Consider the following 19116-nt stretch of genomic DNA (forward strand, 5'->3'; position numbering starts at 1 on the left):
CAGTTATGGAATGTTTGTATAATTCATTGGCTGACCCCTCCTGATGACCTGGATGGAATTATGTGATCCTTCATTAACACAAAGATAGTCCCACCCAGTTGACTATTTCAAAATGGTGAAAATCCTCAATGGTGCTTCCCTGCTCAAACAGGCTTTTGGGCACTAAAATTCCTCTAACTATCTATCTATCAATCTCTATTGTATAGTCATTTTCATCTGTGTTCATCTGTGTGTATACAACACCCTTTCCTCTCTATTCTTTTATTTTTTCTCTCTTTCCCACTCCCCTCTACCTACTGAAGAGTGCTACGGTACTGCATCGGGGACAAATTACCTGAGAGGTGATCAGTAATGCATACTACTGCCTTGGCCTGTAGGCTAGGCTAGCCTCCTGTTTACCTGGCTGATTGGGACAATCAGATTGACATGAGACTCAAAAGTCAAAACCAGAGGCAAATTAACTAATACTGTTTATACTAAAACTTAAAATAAATGTTTGTTAAATGTTAGGTTGTTTATTAAATGTTACAAAGATACATTCTCACACATGACAATTTTGAAAAATAAAAGCAGAGGCTATAACCTAGTTATTATAATAATTAAGTGATACATACATTTGATGCACATTAAAATGTTTAAAAACAGTGAAAATTAGGCCTATACTGTTTAAAAATAAGGTGGCAGACAGGTTCGTGAATAGACGGTATATGTTTAACATTACAGTCTATAAATGGGGTTTAGACTCAGCATAAAGTAGTATGGTGAATGTAATTACCATAGATGGAGCTGAGAAATTAAATTTGGTGCAATGAAAATATGAAACCAATGCCAAACTCTAAAACAAAAGTAGTACTAGTTATAGCGTCGTCCGGTTTGGCTGGTGTAGGCCGTCATTGTAAATAAGAATTTGTTCTTAACTGACTTGCATAGTTAAAGGTAAAATAAAAATTAAAAATAGTAGTAGTAGTAGTAGGAGGAGGAAGAGGATATGTAGTAGTGGTGGTGATAGATTAAGTAGTGGTAGAAGTAGTATCATTAAATAAACATTACCATTTCAGTTAGTCTAAATAACTTGGTAGAAGTGAACTAATCAATAATTTTGTTATGCTGAGATGGGGACAACATGCTAGAATTCAGCATACACATGAGCCTATAAATGGAAACATAAACCTGTTACATGCATATTCAGACTACGGCAGAAAAGAGAACATCATGCTCCTTGTTCACCTGTCACTTTATCAAAACTGTCCAAAAAATGACCCCTCCCATCCCAGATTAGAAACAGTGCTTTACAAAAACACTCTTTCCTTGCTCCCCTATCTCAAAATGAAGTGGAATGTTCTGGACCACTGACAACCGGGTAAATTATGTAACAATAATTAACTTGGTTGCCATGGTGACAGCAAAAATACGCAACAATTAAAGCACGCAAGGAACACCCATGAATATATTTTTCCTCATTCCCCTCTACTCACCCCATGCCCCTCTTATGGTCCTTTGCCTTCCTCTTTGTCATGGGCTATATCACAAATCCATGTCTTCCATATGCCCTTCAATCTTTTCATAAACCTCTGTTTGATTCAGTCCAATCACTCATCTTACTCTGCCCCTCTGTTTATCTCTCCTTTCCTCTTTCGGCCACAATCTAGTCAGCTCTTTGTAACTGTCACCATAACAACCACAAATGTTCTGACATATTTGCTGGCACTGCATTGAGAGGGTAAGCAAGAGGCAGAGTGAGAGAGAGGCAGAGACAGAGAGAGAGAGAGAGAGAGAAAGAGGCAGGGAGAGAGAGTGAGTGAAAGAGAGAGAGGAGAGCTATCCACCCACAACCTTGCAACAATACATGTACGCTATGTTCTTCAATCATCTGAGACTCTTGACTTCTGATCTCCATTCCTCCCCCTGCCTATCATACAGTGGCATCCTGTTCCTGTTGTGTTCTATAATGGCAGACCCGTACCTAAGCCCTTTAAAAAAAGAAATACTCAGGTTCAGTATTAGATCAACAAACAAATTTGTGGCAATGATCCAACATCATAAAAATGTAGTTTTAACATTACAAAAGTGGTAATCCTTCAAATAGTTATGTCTCAAAGTCACTTGGAGCACATACAAGGCTCATAATGTGTTAGTATACATTATCATCTGGTGTAAAAAACAAATTGACAGTTTTAACAAAGACTTAAAATCCACTCTGTATCAGCTATGTAAGCATACTAAAAACATTGCATCTAATTGCATTCTTCGAAGACACATCAGTTAGTGTTTTTTAGCTAGGTGAGTTGAGAATAATTTTTTTCTTCCAATCTTTTGATTTACAATGGAGCGGAATCTGGTCAATGCGATAAAAATCTATAAAGCTCTCTCCTGCTGGACTGGGCTTTTCCAGTGTCATCTAGGCCCTTGTGGCTGGTAGCCTGGTACTCTGTTATGTCCAGAGTCCTGTGGGAGCCATGCCCTCCTTGCTGCCCAGTGGGGGGAGCAGATTCTCCTCGGACAGGAAGTTGAGGGGGAAATGGACCAGTAGCCCCCTGACGGCCTCCAGCTCCTCTTTAGCCTGCTGGGTGTCTGTGTCACACAGGCGTTCCAGGCCTGAATGCTCCTTCAGCTCCCTCATGTTGTGGACAGAGTTGCACGGGAGGCAGCGGAAGACCTGTTCCGGGTAAAGTGAAGGGAAGGGGAGGAACAGTCAATGGGAAAGGTGAGCAGCAGAGAGGACAGGGAGGAATGTTAAAGGGAAAGAGAGAGTGGATGTATTTGGGGATGCACATAAAAGAGAACAAAACATAGCTTTTAGTCCTATTAATTTCCATTCATACCTTGTCATAAATCTTAGCATTCAGTTTTGCAATCGTGTTCCACCCCACAAAGAAGAACTGGTCACTGATTGGGTCATCGATATCGATCTTTGGGTCAGAATCGGCTCCTAAAAGCACCCTGGGAAGCACATGCACATAGAGTTGTAAGTCAGTTACTGCCAAGCAGCTATGTTAACTGCACATTCAAACTGTTGCTAGAGTGACAGTTCGTAATACGCTATCTGAGTAGAGGTTGGTGCAAAAATGCATATTTAAAAAAACGGAATTCCTTCATACAGAGAATAACGACTACGCTTGCGCAAAATTGTCGTCTGAGATGGTTCCCTTGGAAACAAGAGGATATACTTGGTAGCTGCTGATTCGAGCCAAAACTAATAGCTCTGCTGACATAACAGGCTGCAGGCAAGCTCTGTGAGGAGTATGCATATTCTGTCTAGGACCTTTAGGGACAGTTTTAGTGCATCACAAATGCCAACAATTACTAATCAATAGATCCATCCACTAGCAGTGGAGTCAGCGTTATTAGTATGTCAGTGTAGGGACCTTGGTTCCACCTCCCTCACTAATATAAGGACGGCTATGTGAGAGTGGTTCATCTCGTGAGAAATAACTCTCCTCTGCAGAGGGGGTAACCCTTTCATGTCCAAACACACCCAGGTTCAACCCAGACACACTACATGACCAAAAGTATGTAGACACCTCCTCGTCGAACATCTCATTCCAAAGTCATGGGCATTAATATGGAGTTGGTCCCCCCTTTGCTGCTATAACAGCCTCCACTCTTCTGGGAAGGCTTTCCACTAGATGTTGAAACATTGCTGCGGGGGACTTGCTTCCATTCAGCAACAAGAGCATTAGTGAGGTCGGGCACTAATGTTAGGGCGATTAGGCCTGGCTCGCAGTCGGCGTTCCAATTAATCCCAATGGTGTTCGATGGGGTTGAGGTCAGGGTCCTGTGCAGGCCAGTCAAGTTCTTCCACACCGATCTAGACAAACCATTTCTGTATGGACTTCGTTTTGTGCACGGGGGCATTGTTATGCTGAAACAGGAAAGGGCCTTCCCCAACTGTTGCCACAAAATTGGAAGCACAGAATCGTCTAGAATGTCATTGTATGCTGTAGCGTTAAGATTTCCCTTTACTGGAACTAAGGGGCCTAGCCCGAACCATGAAAAACAGCCCCAGACCATTATTCCTCCTCCACCAAACTTTACAGTTGGCACTATGCACTGGGGCAGGTAGCGTTCTCCTGGCATCAGCCAAACCCAGATTAGTTCATTGGACTGCCAGATGGTTAAGGGTGTTTCATCACTCCAGAGAACGCGTTTCCACTGCTCCAGAGTCCAGTGGCGGCGAGCTTTACACCCCTCCAGCCGACGCTTGGCATTGCGCATGGTGATCTTAGGCTTGTGTGCGGCTGCTCGGCCATGGAAACCCATTTCATGAAGCTCCCGACGAACTGTTCTTGTGCTGCCGTTGCTTCCAGAGGCAGTTTGGAACTCTGTAGTGAGTGTTGCAACTGAGGACAGACGATTTTTATGCACTACACGCTTCAGCACTCGGAGGTCCCGTTCTGTGAGCTTGTGTGGCCTACCACTTCGCGGCTGAGCCGTTGTTGCTCCTAGATGTTTCCACTTCACAATAACAGCACTTACAGTTGACCGGGGCAGCTCTAGTAGGGCAGAAATGTGACGAACTGACTTGTTGGAAAGGTGGCATCTTATGACGGTGCCATGTTTAAAGTCACTGAGCTCTTCAGTAAGGCAATTCTACTGCCAATGTTTGTCTATGGAGATTGCATGGCTGTGTGCAATGGGTGTGTCAGCAATGGGTGTGGCTGAAATAGCCAAATCCACTAATTTGAAGGGGTGTCCACATACTTTTGTATATCATTCCCATACCGCTCAACCTTGGTGAACCTCTCTATCAGTGAACTAATTTAATGTAAAATCACAGACAGTGCAGAAGTGTATGGACTCTTTTCCTGAGTCCTAACCTGAAACACTCTTTGCGCAGGGCCAGAGTGAGGGGTCCAGCCTGGTACTCCTCTCCCCCCATAATGGAGGGGACCCTCTCCTCATCCTCCACCAGCACAGCCAGCTCACTGTCCCGGCTGCCCAGCATACTACGGTCATTGATGTTGGCTGAGCCTGGATGGAGGGAGCACAGAGAGAGTGGAGGGAATAGAAACCGGAGAGGAGAGAAAAGAGAGACGGCCAGAGACAGAAAGAGAGAGCAAAGAGGAGCATGTAGTGACACTAATATCAGTGATGATGGCCATAGATGCTGCAGTGACTTGCTTCCAACAAAGTATATGAGTTGGTAGCAGCAAACCTTCTTAATACGAAGACAGGGAAGATAGAAGATGGAAGGTTAGCAAAAAACATTGTTTATGAAACCCCTTTCCTGTGTCTCAAGGACTCTTTCTTATCTAGCTGACAGGAGCATCAAAATTACTGTACCCTACCCAGTCCCAGTGTAATCAAAGTAATATCATAGCATGGAGCCATGCCAGGTCAAGAGTTTCATTACACAGTGCGGAGTGCATGTTTTTATATAACGATTCCAATACAATCTACTTCGGGAAAAAATGCATTCATCTTTAATGAGGTTGGTGCCTTTTAAATTCCCCTTCCCTCCCTCCCCCCTCCCCTAAAGTCCAGCATGTATGTATTTATAGCTGAATATTTTATTAGCTCTGCATATCATTCACCTTGTGATTATTATGCAAAGGGTGTAATTAGCAGCCTGTGATTGATCCCAGCGATGAGTCACAGTCACAAGCTGTGTCGGAAATGGCCTATAGTACACTACTTTCGGCCAGAGCAAAGGTAGTGTACTACAGTATATAGGGAATAGGGTGCCATTTTGGAAACAGCCACAGTGATGCCCCATCCTGTCTCATCTGTAAGTGTGGCTGTGATGATAGTGACTCACCGATAATGTAGCGGCAGTCATCAGCTATGAGGGTCTTGCTGTGTACGTAGATGAGCTCTGTGACCAGGGACTGGGAGAGCTGGGAGTGCGTGCGCAGGCCACACAGGGTGATGTACTCGCTCCACTGGTCCTCAACTGGGGGAGGGGGTAGGGAGACACACTGGTTGGCTGGAACACTGGCATAGAGCTAAAGCAAATTAATAAATGAACGCAAAGGAAACAGGAGCACAATTGAAACATGAGAAGACAGATGGACGTTATAGGAAAAGAGGATGAAATGATGAAGTATGAGGAGAATGGAGAGCTACACTATAGATAGTATATATAGTAAAGGCAGATACCTAGTATGAGCCTTCAGTTAGCGGGAGGCTAAGCCAAACACAGGAGAGAAAGAAAAGCATAAATATTATCAGAGATGAGACAGACAGACGGAGAGCGATGCCAGATATTAGGTTGAATTGGAAATAAGGAAAGAAAACTCACGTTCTCTCAGTCTCATCAGTATGGAGTACTCTCCACGGCAAATGGTCCTGTCGTAACAAATACATATTCCTTACACCATCAAATCGACAACAATCTTTAAAGTTGTTTTCGTTAAAACACAAATCACTACACAAAATGTATGTTTTACATTATGCAGTATGACACTATACAGTGCCTTGCAAAAGTATTCATCCCTCTTAGCGTTTTTCCCATTTTGTTACATTACAACCTGTAATTTAAATAGATTTTTATTGGATTTCATGTAATGGACATACACAAAATAGTCCAAATTGGTGAAGTGAAATGAAAAAAATTACTTGTTTCAAAAATTTACACAAATAAATAACGGAAAAGTGGTGCGTGCATATGTATTCACCCCTTTGCTATGAAGCCCCTAAATAAGATCTGGTGCAACCAATTACCTTCAGAAGTCACATATAGATATCAGTATATATACACACCTGTTCTGAAAGGCCCCAGAGTCTGCAACACCACTAAGCAAGGGGCACCACCAAGCAAGCGGCACCATTAAGACCAAGGAGCTCTCCAAACAGGTCAGGGACAAAGTTGTGGAGAAGTACAGATCAGGGTTGGGTTATAAAAACAATATCAGAAACATTGAACATCCCACAGAGCACCATTAAATCCATTATAAAAAAATTGAAAGAATATGGCACCACAACAAACCTGCCAAGAGAGGGCCGCCCACCAAAACTCACAGACCAGGCAAGGAGGGCATTAATCAGAGAAGCAACAAAGAGACCAAAGATAACCTTGAAGGAGCTGCAAAGCTCCACAGCGGAGATTGGAGTATCTGTCCATAGGACCACTTTAAGCCGTACACTCCACAGAGCTGGGCTTTACGGAAGAGTGGCAAGAAAAAAGCCATTGCTTTAAGAAAAAAATAAGCAAACATGTTTGGTGTTCGCCAGAAGCCATGTGGGAGACTCCCCAAACATATGGAAGAAGGTACTCTGGTCAGACTAAAATTTAGCTTTTTGGCCATCAAGGAAAACGCTATGTCTGGCGCAAACCCAACACCTCTCATCACCCCGGGACTGCAGGGACTGGGAAACTGGTCAGAATTGAAGGAATGATGGATGGCGCTAAATACAGGGAAATTCTTGAGGGAAACCTGTTTCAGTCTTCCAGAGATTTGAGACTGGGACGGAGGTTCACCTTCCAGCAGGACAATGACCCTAAGCATACTGCTAAAGCAACACTTGAGTGGTTTAAGAGGAAACATTTAAATGTCTTGGAATGACCTAGTCAAAGCCCAGACCTCAATCCAATTGAGAATCTGTGGTATGACTTAAAGATTGCTGTACATCAGTGGAACCCATCCAACTTGAAGGAGCTGGAGCAGTTTTGCCTTGAAGAATGGGCAAAAATCCCAATTCTTACCCCAAGACACCTGCAGCTGTAATTGCTGCAAAAGGTGGCTCTACAAAGTATTGACTTTGGGGGGGTGAATAGTTATGCACGCTCAAGTTCTGTTGTTTCACACAAAAAAATATTTTGCATCTTCAAAGTGGTATGCATGTTGTGTAAATCAAATGATACAAAAAAATCAATTTTAATTCCAGGTTGTAAGGTAACAGAATAGGAAATAGGCTCATAAGGGTTCTGACCTGTAGGTGAAGTGTAGTATGGCCTGGATGGCTTTCCCCCCCCCCTCGCTGATGTCTCCTTCAAACCCAGGAAGCAGGGGCACCACCACAAACACCCTGTACTTCTTCTGCTCACTGAGGAACACCAATAGCGTTCGGGAATGGGGTAACAGAGGTGAGTGGGTTATACATAATTTAATTTAACATTGTTTTCTGGAAATATTCCAAAAGTATGGAAATCAGCTCTTGTGCTGCCACTCCATCAGGATGTGAGTGCATACATTTGTATTTTTTATTATTATTATTTTTTTGCATACTGGCCCCCCGTTGCAAACGCCATGCTCTACGAACTGAGCTACATGATTATCTTAGTGACAGAACTCAGGCCATCGTGATTCTTGAAGTACATAAAGGAGAACCACGGGTTGATTTCGGGACCTGTTCTATTCACTATTTATATAAACACCATTGGTCAAAAATGGTAAACTTAATCTACAGTGCATTCGGAAAGTATTCAGACCACTTTACTTTTTCCAAATTTTGTTACGTTACAGTCTTATTCAAACATGGATTAAATAAAACATGTTCCTCATCAATCTACACACAATACCCCATAATGACAAAGCAAAAACTGGTTTTTAGAAATGTTTGCAAATGTATTACAAATAAAAAACAGAAATACGTTACTTACGTAAGTATTCAGACCCTTTGCTATGAGACTTGAAATTGAGCTCAGGTGCATCCTGTTTCCATTTATCATCCTTGAGATGTTTCTACAACTTGATTGGAGTCCACCTGTGGTAAATTCAATTGATTGGACATGATTTGGAACGGCACACACACCTGTCTGTATAAGGTCCCACAGTTGACAGTGCATGTCAAAGCAAAAACCAAGCCATGAGGTCGAAGGAATTGTCCGTAGAGCTCCAAGACAGGATTGTGTCACGGCACAGATCTGTGGAAGGGTACCAAAAAATGCCTTAATCATTCTTAAATGGAAGAAGTTTGGAACCACCAACACTCTTCCTAGAGCTGGCCACCCGGCCAAACTGAGCAATCGGGGGAGAAGGGCCTTGGTCAGGGAGGTGACCAAGAACCCGATGGTCACTTTGGCAGAGCTCCAGAGTTCCTCTGTGGAGATGGGAGAATCTTCCAGAAGGATAACCATCTCTGCTGCACTCCACCAATCAGGCCTTCATGGTAGAGTGGCCAGACCGAAGCCACTCCTCAGTAAAAGGCACATGACAGCCCGCTTGGAGTTTGCCAAAAGGCACCTAAAGGACTCTCAGACCATAAGAAACAAGATTCTCTGGTCTGATGAAACCAAGGTTGAACTCTTTGGCCTGAATGTCAAGACAACGCATGAGTGGCTTCGGGACAAATCTCAAGCCAGAGCCTGGACTTGAACCCGATCGAACATCTCTAGAGAGACCTGAAAATAGCTGTGCAGCGATGCTCCCCATCCAACCTGACAGAGCTTGAGAGGATCTGCCGAGAAGAATGGGAGAAACTCCCCAAATACAGGTGTGCCAAGCTTGTAGCGTCATACCCAAGAAGACTCTAGGCTGTAATCGTTGCCAAAGGTGCTTCAACAAAGTACTGAGTAAAGGGTCTGAATACTTATGTACATTTTATATTTCAGTGGGTGTTTTTTATATTTTATTTTTTAAATTCTTAAAACCTGTTTTTGTTTTGTCCTCATGGGGTATTGTGTGTAGATTGAGGGGGAAAAAAACTATGTAATTAATTTTACAATAAGGCTGTAACGTAACAAAATGTGGAAAAAGTAAACGGGTCTGAATACTTTCTGAATGCACTGTATGTATATATTTTGTGTATAATGTGTATATTTATATTGTATTATACAGGGCGCATTTGGAAAAGAGAACTAGGTCTCAATATGTCTTCCCTGTTAAAATAAAAGGTTAAATAAAACATTTAAGAAATATAGAAACATTGACAACAATGTGGTATTTGTGACATTAACAATATTGAATCATGATAATTTAACTTGACTCGATGCAGGCCACCAGGGGTGAAAGTAAGTCGTTATGGTCTGGTATGGTGTCCCGTCAAAAATAAATAGTGGGGGTACGCCATACCGGTAAAACATGAGCCTATCACAATAATGAAAACAAAATGTCAAGAAAACTGTAGGCTATTACACCATTATTTATCATTACCACGTAATAGTCATGAAAAATGAGAGAATTTACTTGAAAACAGGTGGTATAGCCTACGGTTCAAAATGCAATGTGGTTAGACGAGAACACTGAGATTTTGCCAAGGCAGAGTTGAGGGGCCGACACTGAGACCTACGTGGACAGCAGTAAACTCATAAATTCTGGCCTAATGACAATCGCCAAATGACATTACACTTTTTGGTATGAATGTGCATTGGTAGCCTAGTGAAGGAGCCCTTTGAAGTGACTGTTTGACAATCAGATGAAAACATAATGACTGGTTGTTTATGCCACAACAAAAGGTAATACATGTTAAAAGTTAAATGACAAGTCTTTACGACTAGGCCCACAGAGATGCTATTGAATTAATAGGGATTCTGTACGTAATTCTATGATTAGGCGCAAGCACATATAGGAGGTCCCGAACCGGGAATAAATTACCGTATTTTCCGCACTATAAGGCGCACCGGAGTATAAGCCGCAGCAGCTAAATTGAATGATGTGTACATATATAAGCCGCACAGGACTATAAGCCGCAGGTGTTTTAATGTTTAATTACCATATGTAAGGGTTCGTGCACAGAGGGGATTGTCGGGAAAGAGATGGCTGCTTGAAAACTTCCTTTGCACAAATTGTCTCGCTCTCGTAATGTCTGTCTGTCTTGCTCTCGTTCTGTCTCTCGTACCACTCTCGGTTCCACTTTTACTTTTGCGCGCTACCTGTCTCACTCTTTTACGGCCTCCAGCTTTTCCTGCTGGAGCCCGCCGCTTAAAGGTGGGGGGCGCGGACCGGTCATAGAGCCCATAGAGTTAAATTTGGTGGACTGTAACCTGTAAAATCCATAGATTTAGGAGGTCTTCTAGTGGCCGTTAGCTGTAAAAATCAATAGATTAGCCGCACTGTTATATAAGCCGCAGGGTCGAAAAATTGGAAAAAAGGCGCGGCTTATAGTCCGAAAATTACGGTAATTCTACTTTCACCCCTGTGTATAACTCAGTGTGATGATCAGTCCAGTAAAATCATGTTATACAGTAAACCCAGCTGTGTGTTGACTGATTAAACCCAGACAGACAGAGCGAGAGACATGGTGGTAGAACCACACCTGTGTGCACGTAGTATCCTCTTCACGATTGCGTCACCGATGCCATTGTGCACATTCTTCCCATCAGCACAGCTGATGAAGAACTGGTTCTGAGAGCAGAGAGGGGGACATTTGAGAATCTATACTACAACCCATACATTCAATTGGACTTGATAGGACCATGTGGAATGTGGAGCCATAGGGGACTACCGTTATCGCAACCTTGAGCTCCAAGTTGACTTTAGTACAGAGACACAGTCACAAGACAGCATGGGGGAGGCCAGGGCACTGAATACTGTCTGGCGTTACAAAAAACAACCTTGTCTCCTGGTTGATGTCTATGCTTTTACAGCAATCAAACAGATGGGTAGAGAAGATAGATATGGTATAGAATGGTTCTGACTCTGGTAAATTGGTGCAATGAGTCTGGTCAGAGTCCGAGTCTGGTAAATGGGTGCAATTAAATAATGTGTATGTGTATGTAATGTAGGTAATGTGCTGGTAGCAGAGTTACCTCAATGTAGATGTAGTGTTCACTGTTCTCGATGGTATGGATGTAGGCATTGAGGATAGAGTTCTCACAAGTTCCGGCTGACCAGCGATCCACAGAACGCAACACCTGAGAAGGAGAGGATAAATAAATAATTGATCATAAAAAAAGGAGAATGAGAGTCATTTCTGTGAGCTTGTATGTGTCGGAGTGGGTTTGTTCACTCTTATGTGTGAGCTTGTGTACCTGCACAGAGGCCTTCCCAGAGCCAGGCACAGTGAATGGCAGTGCATCAGCAGTACTGTGAGACTTGGGCAGAAGGCAGGGGAAGAACATGCTTCTAATGTTCTTGTACTTAAAGATCTATAGGCAGACAAAACAAAGACAATAAGAGCCAGATGTCTCTCTCACATAACCCTAGTTGTGTCTAGGGTTGTCCTTTGGAACCTAGTTTAGAAGTAGTGTACGTACATCCAAGTAAAGCCATGACAGAAAGATCCTTAGGAACCTCTTATTTGACCTCTGACCTTGGCGAAGTTCCAGCGCTGGATGAAGTGGCGGGCCACATCCCTGGCAGCTTTGCCATGGAGGGCAGCAGACAGGTCACGCCACGGCATACGGGGCACCTCAGTGCGGTCAATGTTGTCTGGGAAAACAAAGAATTATCTCTCCAGTGTGTGTGTGTGTGTGTGTGTGTGTGTGTGTGTGTGTGTGTGTGTGACTATACTTGTGGGGACCATAAGTTCCCACAAGAATAGCAAACGAACACAAATTTGACCAACTGAGGACATTTTGTTGGTCCCCACAAGGTCAAATGCTATTTCTAGGGAGTTTAGGGTTAAGGTTAGAATTAGTGTTAGGGTTAAAATTAGGTTTAGGGTTAGGAGCTAGGGTTAGGTTTAGGGTTAGGTTTTTGGGTTAAGGTTAGGGTTAGGGAAAATAAGATTTTGAACGGGACTGAATTGTGTCCTCACAAGGTTAGTTGTACAAGACTGTGTGTGTGTGTGTGTGTGTGTGTGTGTGTGTGTGTTAGTAAGTAAGAGGAGAGAGTGGTAGTGGGTGTTATGAATGGAGGTATAATGTGTGTATACTGTACCTTCGAATGGGCGGTCCAGTTGGACCCAGTCTCTCTTGATGAAGTTGCTGTAGTCCTTGCCAAGCCACAGCTGGGTGTTGTTTTTCAGATCCTCAGCATTGACCTCTTCCGGCTTTGGATCCTGGGCCGAGTTTGACCCATCCACCTGGTCACCTGAATCAGCTGCCTAGGAGGCAGAATAGGACAGTCTGGCAATGAAGTCACTGCTCAACACCAGGTAACACACTGAAATATGGATTATCAGAACAACACAGGAGAAAGAGAAAGAAAGATGAATCATGACTTTGTCTTGAGATATCACCTCTGGCTCAGACATTGGAGCCTTTGGCACTTCTTCAGAGATGTGATTGGCTGTCTCTGTGGGAACCGTATCAGTCAACCGGTACTGGCTGTCGTCCCATCTCCCGAAGGCCAGGTCCAAGCCTCCCACGAAGGCTATTGATTGGTCGATGGCCACCATCTTCTCATGATGGGCCCAGAAAAACACCACAGCGGACATGTGATTGGGGTGTCGCATCACCTGTTGGAGAGACATCAGTGAAGCTAAGGACACAAATCTAATAAAGTTATTTGAATTTAAAATAATGACACAGTATAACACCAGCAATGAAAGCATGACGATGCTATGTGGTTAGTTTATCAGGTGTAAAGCACCACCTGATTGTAGAGCAGATATTAGAGTGTCTCAGACAGACCTTGATGTTGGGGTGCATGTCCATCAGTGTCCTCTTGCTGTGGCCACTGTTGATGCCCAGCGCCATCTCCACCTCCTTGTACAGGAGCACACACACTTTGACACCTTGTTCCTGCACAGAGAAAAGAAAGGATGGATATACACAGAAGGTGGGAAGGAGGAAAGGACCCAGCTAGCACATTTGGTTCCTTGGATGTTGTGGGAAAGTATGTTTTCGGTTTCACATTGGTTGTGGGAACGAAGCCATACGCATCCTGACCGGTAAAACTTAACTTTTTTTAAAACATTCTGAGAACAGAAGTGAACATTTCACCTGTTCTGGGAATGTTTATTTTTAGGTTGCAGGGAGGTTTTCAGAAAGTTTTACTTGAGTTCCATGAAAGTTTTCCTGGGAGGTTTTATCAACGTTCAAAGATATGAAATCCTAGGTTATTTGAAAGTAATTAAATAACATTCTGAGAACATTCTCTAAATGTTGTGAAAGTTTTGTTATGGTTATTATTGACTCTAAGAACTACATTTTTTAAATAACTTTCACTGAATGTTTCAATAAGACTTAATAACACTGCTAGCTTATTTTGGGTTAACTTTTTTGAACTCCAAGCACAGATAGGACACATTGAAATTCATTTACTTAGGCATTAAACATGCAAACACATTACTTTTTTTATTGTGACACAGCATCAGTGAGATACAAACCTAATGGAATTAGTCCACTGCGGCACCAGGAATGTTTTTTTTACGCATACAAAGTTGTTCATTTTAGTCTAATGAAACAGACCCCATTTCAAAAGGAAACAAGCACTCATTAAGATTAGGTGTGGCCAATTAGTGGGCGCAGCCAACACACTTAACAAGATCCTGTAGAGGATAGAGAGAGTTTTGTTGAGAATGGAATATATACGTTTTAAAATAACATTCTTAGAATGTTTTCTGAATGTTACTGAAGTTTTCTTCATGTTCAGAGAACGGAATTTAAAGCCTATTGATGTTAATGTGTACAATTATTTTTTTTGAACATTTCCAGAATATTGCCAAGAACTTACATAAAAGAGAACCAACCATACATTCTCTGAACGTTCTGAGAACAGCACTTAAGTCACAGAATCTTTTAGAACGTTCCCAGAATGTGGTAAAAATATGTCATAAAATAGAACCACATGGGAACTTGTGTGGAATATTCTGTGGAAGTACTGAAATTCCCACAGAAGAACGTTGTTTCTTAAAGTTATTTGAAAAATTTGAGAACATTACTTTAAATAGAACCATGAGGAAACGTTATGCTGAAAGTACTGAAATTCCCACAGAAGAACATGGTTTCTTAACGTTCTCTGAACTATTTGAGAACATTCCCAATGTCAAACCATTTGGAGAACGTTCCTAGAACATGACCAAAAATGTAATTAAATGTAACCATGTTTGAACTTTAAGGAAACGTTCTGTGAAATGAAATACCATGTAAATAATGTGCTTTTTTGTCAAGTTCCTTAAATGTGCTGAGAATGTTCCAAAGCCAAGCAACTATCCTGCACCATTCCCAGAAAGTTGGGGAAGGTTGTATGCAAAATAACCAATAGGATACCTACGCTCTCACCAAGCTCTAAGAAACAAATGGCTCTCAGAACATTATGTGCTGGCTGGGAAGACATTAACCTTCAGTGCTTTCAGAGGAGAGGAGGGAGGAGGACAGGTAAAAGCGAAACTAGAGATATGTTGACAGGAGAAAGGTGGGAAGTAGATTCGTACTGCTTTGCGTTTGAGGATCTGGTCCAGGCGCCAGTATGTGTCTGTAGCTGGCCTCTTCAGGAAAACCTCTGGGCTGAGCCTGGGAGGGAGGGAGGGAAATAAATATTCACCATGCAATATTAACCATGTACATACAGTGCATTCGGAAAGTATTCAGACACCTTCACTTTTTCCACATTTTGTTACGTTACAAACTTATTTTTAAGTCATTTTTTCCCATCATCAATCTACACATAATACTCCATAATCACAAAGCAAAAACAGGTTTGTAGAAATTTTTTAAATATATTTTAAAAAAAAAATTAAATATCACATTGACATAAGTATTCAGACCCTTTACTCAGTGCTTTGTTAAAGCACCTTTGGCAGCGATTACAGCCTAGAGTCTTCTTGGGCATGATGCTACAAGCTTGGCAAACCTGTATTTGGGGAGTTTCTCACATTCTTCTCTGCAGATCCTCTCAAGCTCTGTCAGGTTGTCCTCTGTAGCTCAGCTGGTAGAGCACGGCGCTTGTAACGCCAAGGTAGTGGGTTCGATCCCCGGGACCACCCATACACAAAAAAAAAAATGTATGCACGCATGACTGTAAGTCGCTTTGGATAAAAGCGTCTGCTAAATGGCATATTATATTATATATTATTAGGTTGGATGGGGAGTGTCGCTGCACAGCTATTTTCAGGTCTCTCGAGATGTTCGAGCGGGTTCAAGTCTGGGCTCTGGCTGGGCCACTCAAGGACATTCAGAGACTCCTGCGTTGGCTGTGTGCTTAGGGTCGTTGTCCTGGGGCGAAGGTGAACCTTCACCCCAGTCTGAGGTCCTGAGCATTCTGGAGCAGGTTTTCATCAAGGATCTCTCTGTACTTTGCACCGTTCATCTTTTCCTCAATCCTTTCTAGTCTTCCAGTCCCTGCCGCTGAAAAACATCCCCACAGCATGATGCTGCCAACACTATGCTTCACCGTAGGGATGGTGCCAGGTTTCCTCCAGACGAGATGCTTGGCATTCAAGCCAAAGAGTTCAATCTTGGTTTCATCAGACCAGATAATCTTGTTTCTCATGGTCTGAGTCCTTTAGGTGTCTTTTGGCAAACTCCAAGCGGGCTGTCATGTGCCTTTTACTGAGGAGTGGCTTCCGTCTGGCCACGCTACCATAAAGGCCTGATTGGTGGAGTGCTGCAGAGATGGGAGAATCTTCCAGAAGGACAACCATCTCCACAGAGGAACTCTGGAGCTCTGTCAGAGTGACCATCGGGTTCTTGGTCACCTCCCTGAACAAGACCCTTCTCCCCCGATTGCTCAGTTTGGCCGGGCAGCCAGCTCTAGGAAGAGTCTAGGTGGTTCCAAACTTCTTCCATTTAAGAATGATGGAGGCCACTGTGTTCTTGGGGACCTTCAATGCTGCAGACATTATTTGCTACCCTTCCCCAGATCTGTGCCTCGACACAATCCTGTCTCTGAGCTCTACGGACAATTCCTTCGACCTCATGGCTTGGTTTTTGCTCTGACATGCACTGCCAACTGTGGGACCTTAGATGTGTGCCTTTCCAAATCATGTCCAATCAATTGAATTTACCACAGGTGGACTCCAATGAAGTTGTAGAAACATCTCAAGGAGGATCAATGGAAACAGGATGCACCTGAGCTCAATTTCGAGTCTCATAGCAAAGGGTCTGAATACTTATGTAAATAAGGTATTTCTGTTTTTTATTTTTAATACATTTGCAAAAATGTCTAAAAACCTGTTTTTGCTTTATCATTATGGGGTATTGTGTGTAGATTGATGAGGCTGAAACTTAACAAAATGTGGAAAAAGTAAACGGGTCCGAATACTTTCCGAATGCACTGTATTAACACTGTTTCCTGCTGTTTACAGACTAATTAGAAACAAACCTAATAAAATGTTGGAAAAAGTGGTCTCCGTTGTTATTGAGAGAGTGAAATCAAATATTTGTTTTGTTTGCTGTATGCTCTAATTTAGCTAACGGCATAGCAGAGCCATGTATACAGTATTGGGATCTGGATAACCACTCTCTGTAATTATGGAGAGCACTGTGCTTACATCAGTCTTGGAACACACAGTAGGCGTACTAGCTATAGAGATATAGTGTATAATAATAATATAATGTTCTATTCTATTTCTATGGTGCTAGCTCTGCTACTCACCACCAGTCTGTGATGAAAATCTCCTCCTTGGCCTGCTCCAGAGCATCAGCCAGGTCTGCAAAGTAGCCACTGCCATTTACATACCTTTAATACAACCAATTCATAAACAGAGACATTACATTCAAGTTAAGGGAGCACAAAGCTATGGATGTATACAGTATGTACAAATACCACATCATCAGCTAATGTGAAGCAATACACACACACACACACACACACATCTGACCATTTAGTGAGTGTGTTCTCCCGTGGTGGGGCAAAGCCCCCAAAGCGTTGGACCTGGAGGAATTCACAGGGCTCAGCCAGCCTGTTGATCTCATGGCTCCACCAGCGAGCCTGTCTGTAGCTGTTACACTTGATGACCAGATTCCTAAAACACACACACAACGCTCATGTAAGAACACACATAATATGGGAGAGTGGGGTAAGTTGAACCGAATAATTATTTGAGCCACCCCAATTGTTTCTAGAAAACCATACACAAAATTAATAATGTGGCCAAATATTTAGGAAGAGTTCATAATTTCATCGAGTCTGTGAAGGAAGAAGCCATATGGGGACAGTGGTAATTAAGTTTGGTCCAAAAAACAAATGTTCACAAAGTCAAATGAATTTATTGTGTTCTAGGTTTCATGACGCTTGTATCTAAACCAAAGTAGATACAGTTGAAGTCGGAAGTTTACATACACCTTAGCCAAATGAATTTAAACTCAGTTTTTCACAATTCCTGACATTTAATCCTAGTAAAAATTCCCTGTCAGTCGGTCAGTTAGGATCACCACTTTATTTTAAGAATGTGAAATGTCAGAATAATAGTAGAGAGAATGATTTATTTCAGCTTTTATTTATTTCATCACATTCCCAATGGGTCAGAAGTTTACATACACTCAATTAGTATTTGGTAGCATTGCCTTTAAATTGTTTAACTTGGGTCAACCGTTTCTGGTAGCCTTCCACAAACTTCCCACAATAAGTTGGGTGAATTTTGGCACATTCCTCCTGACAGAGCTGGTGTAACTGAGTCAGGTTGGTAGGCCTCCTTGCTCGCACACGCTTTTTCAGTTCTGCCCACACATTTTCTTTGTGATGGCCTCTCCAATACCTTGACTTTGTTGTCCTTAAGCCATTTTGCCAAAACTTTGGAAGTATGCTTGGGGTCATTGTCCATTTGGAAGACCCATTTGCGACGAAGCTGTTCTTCGGCTTGCAAGCCCCCCTTTTTTCCTCCAAACATAACGATGGTCATTATGGCCAAACAGTTATATTTTTGTTTCATCAGACCAGAGGACATTTCTCCAAAAAGTACGATCTTTGTCCCCATGTGCAGTTGCAAACTGTAGTCTGGCTTTTTTATGGTGGTTTTGGAGCAGTGGCTTTCTTGCTGAGCGGCCTTTCAGGTTATGTCGATATAGGACTCGTTTTACTGTGGAGATAGATACTTTTGTACCTGTTTCCTCCAGCATCTTCACAAGGTCCTTTGCTGTTGTACTGGGAATGATTTCGCACCAAGGTACATTCATCTCTAGGAGACAGAACGCATCTCCTTCCTGAGCGGTATGACAGCTGCGTGGTCCCATGGTGTTTATACTTGCGTACTATTGTTTGTACAGATGAACGTGGTACCTTACATTTACATTTACGTCATTTAGCAGACGCTCTTATCCAGAGCGACTTACAAATTGGTGCATTCACCTTATAGCCAGTGGGATAACCACTTTACAATGTTTTATTTTATTTATTTATTTATTTTTTTGGGGGGGTGGGGTGGGGTAAGGGGGGGATAGAAGGATTACTTTATCCTATCCCAGGTATT

The 19116-nt window shown here is 42.6% G+C and overlaps 1 protein-coding gene across 3 annotated transcripts in view; it reads right to left on the bottom strand.

Annotated features, from left to right (window-relative positions):
* Nucleotides 1–499: 499 nt before the first annotated feature.
* The window catches only part of LOC121573633 (phospholipase D2-like), a 35435-nt gene continuing 16818 nt past the window's right edge, over nucleotides 500–19116 (bottom strand). For 2 of the 3 annotated variants that reach the window (XM_041885757.2, XM_041885758.2), the window contains exons 9-25: nucleotides 17530–17673; nucleotides 17304–17387; nucleotides 15142–15220; nucleotides 13397–13507; nucleotides 13003–13221; nucleotides 12702–12867; nucleotides 12133–12251; nucleotides 11852–11968; nucleotides 11630–11734; nucleotides 11137–11225; nucleotides 7873–7986; nucleotides 6703–6735; nucleotides 6242–6288; nucleotides 5759–5893; nucleotides 4818–4971; nucleotides 2823–2940; nucleotides 500–2656 (exon numbers count right to left, since the gene is read on the bottom strand). In XM_041885757.2, coding sequence (XP_041741691.2) covers nucleotides 2432–2656; nucleotides 2823–2940; nucleotides 4818–4971; nucleotides 5759–5893; nucleotides 6242–6288; nucleotides 6703–6735; nucleotides 7873–7986; nucleotides 11137–11225; nucleotides 11630–11734; nucleotides 11852–11968; nucleotides 12133–12251; nucleotides 12702–12867; nucleotides 13003–13221; nucleotides 13397–13507; nucleotides 15142–15220; nucleotides 17304–17387; nucleotides 17530–17673 — 2059 coding nt within the window. In that variant the 3' untranslated portion in view covers nucleotides 500–2431. The remainder of the gene's footprint in view (nucleotides 2657–2822; nucleotides 2941–4817; nucleotides 4972–5758; nucleotides 5894–6241; nucleotides 6289–6702; nucleotides 6736–7872; nucleotides 7987–11136; nucleotides 11226–11629; nucleotides 11735–11851; nucleotides 11969–12132; nucleotides 12252–12701; nucleotides 12868–13002; nucleotides 13222–13396; nucleotides 13508–15141; nucleotides 15221–17303; nucleotides 17388–17529; nucleotides 17674–19116) is intronic. The other variant, XM_041885759.2, reaches the window with a different exon arrangement.

Source organism: Coregonus clupeaformis, chromosome 9 (assembly GCF_020615455.1).
Source record: "Coregonus clupeaformis isolate EN_2021a chromosome 9, ASM2061545v1, whole genome shotgun sequence".
Classification (NCBI taxonomy): Eukaryota; Metazoa; Chordata; class Actinopteri; order Salmoniformes; family Salmonidae; genus Coregonus; species Coregonus clupeaformis.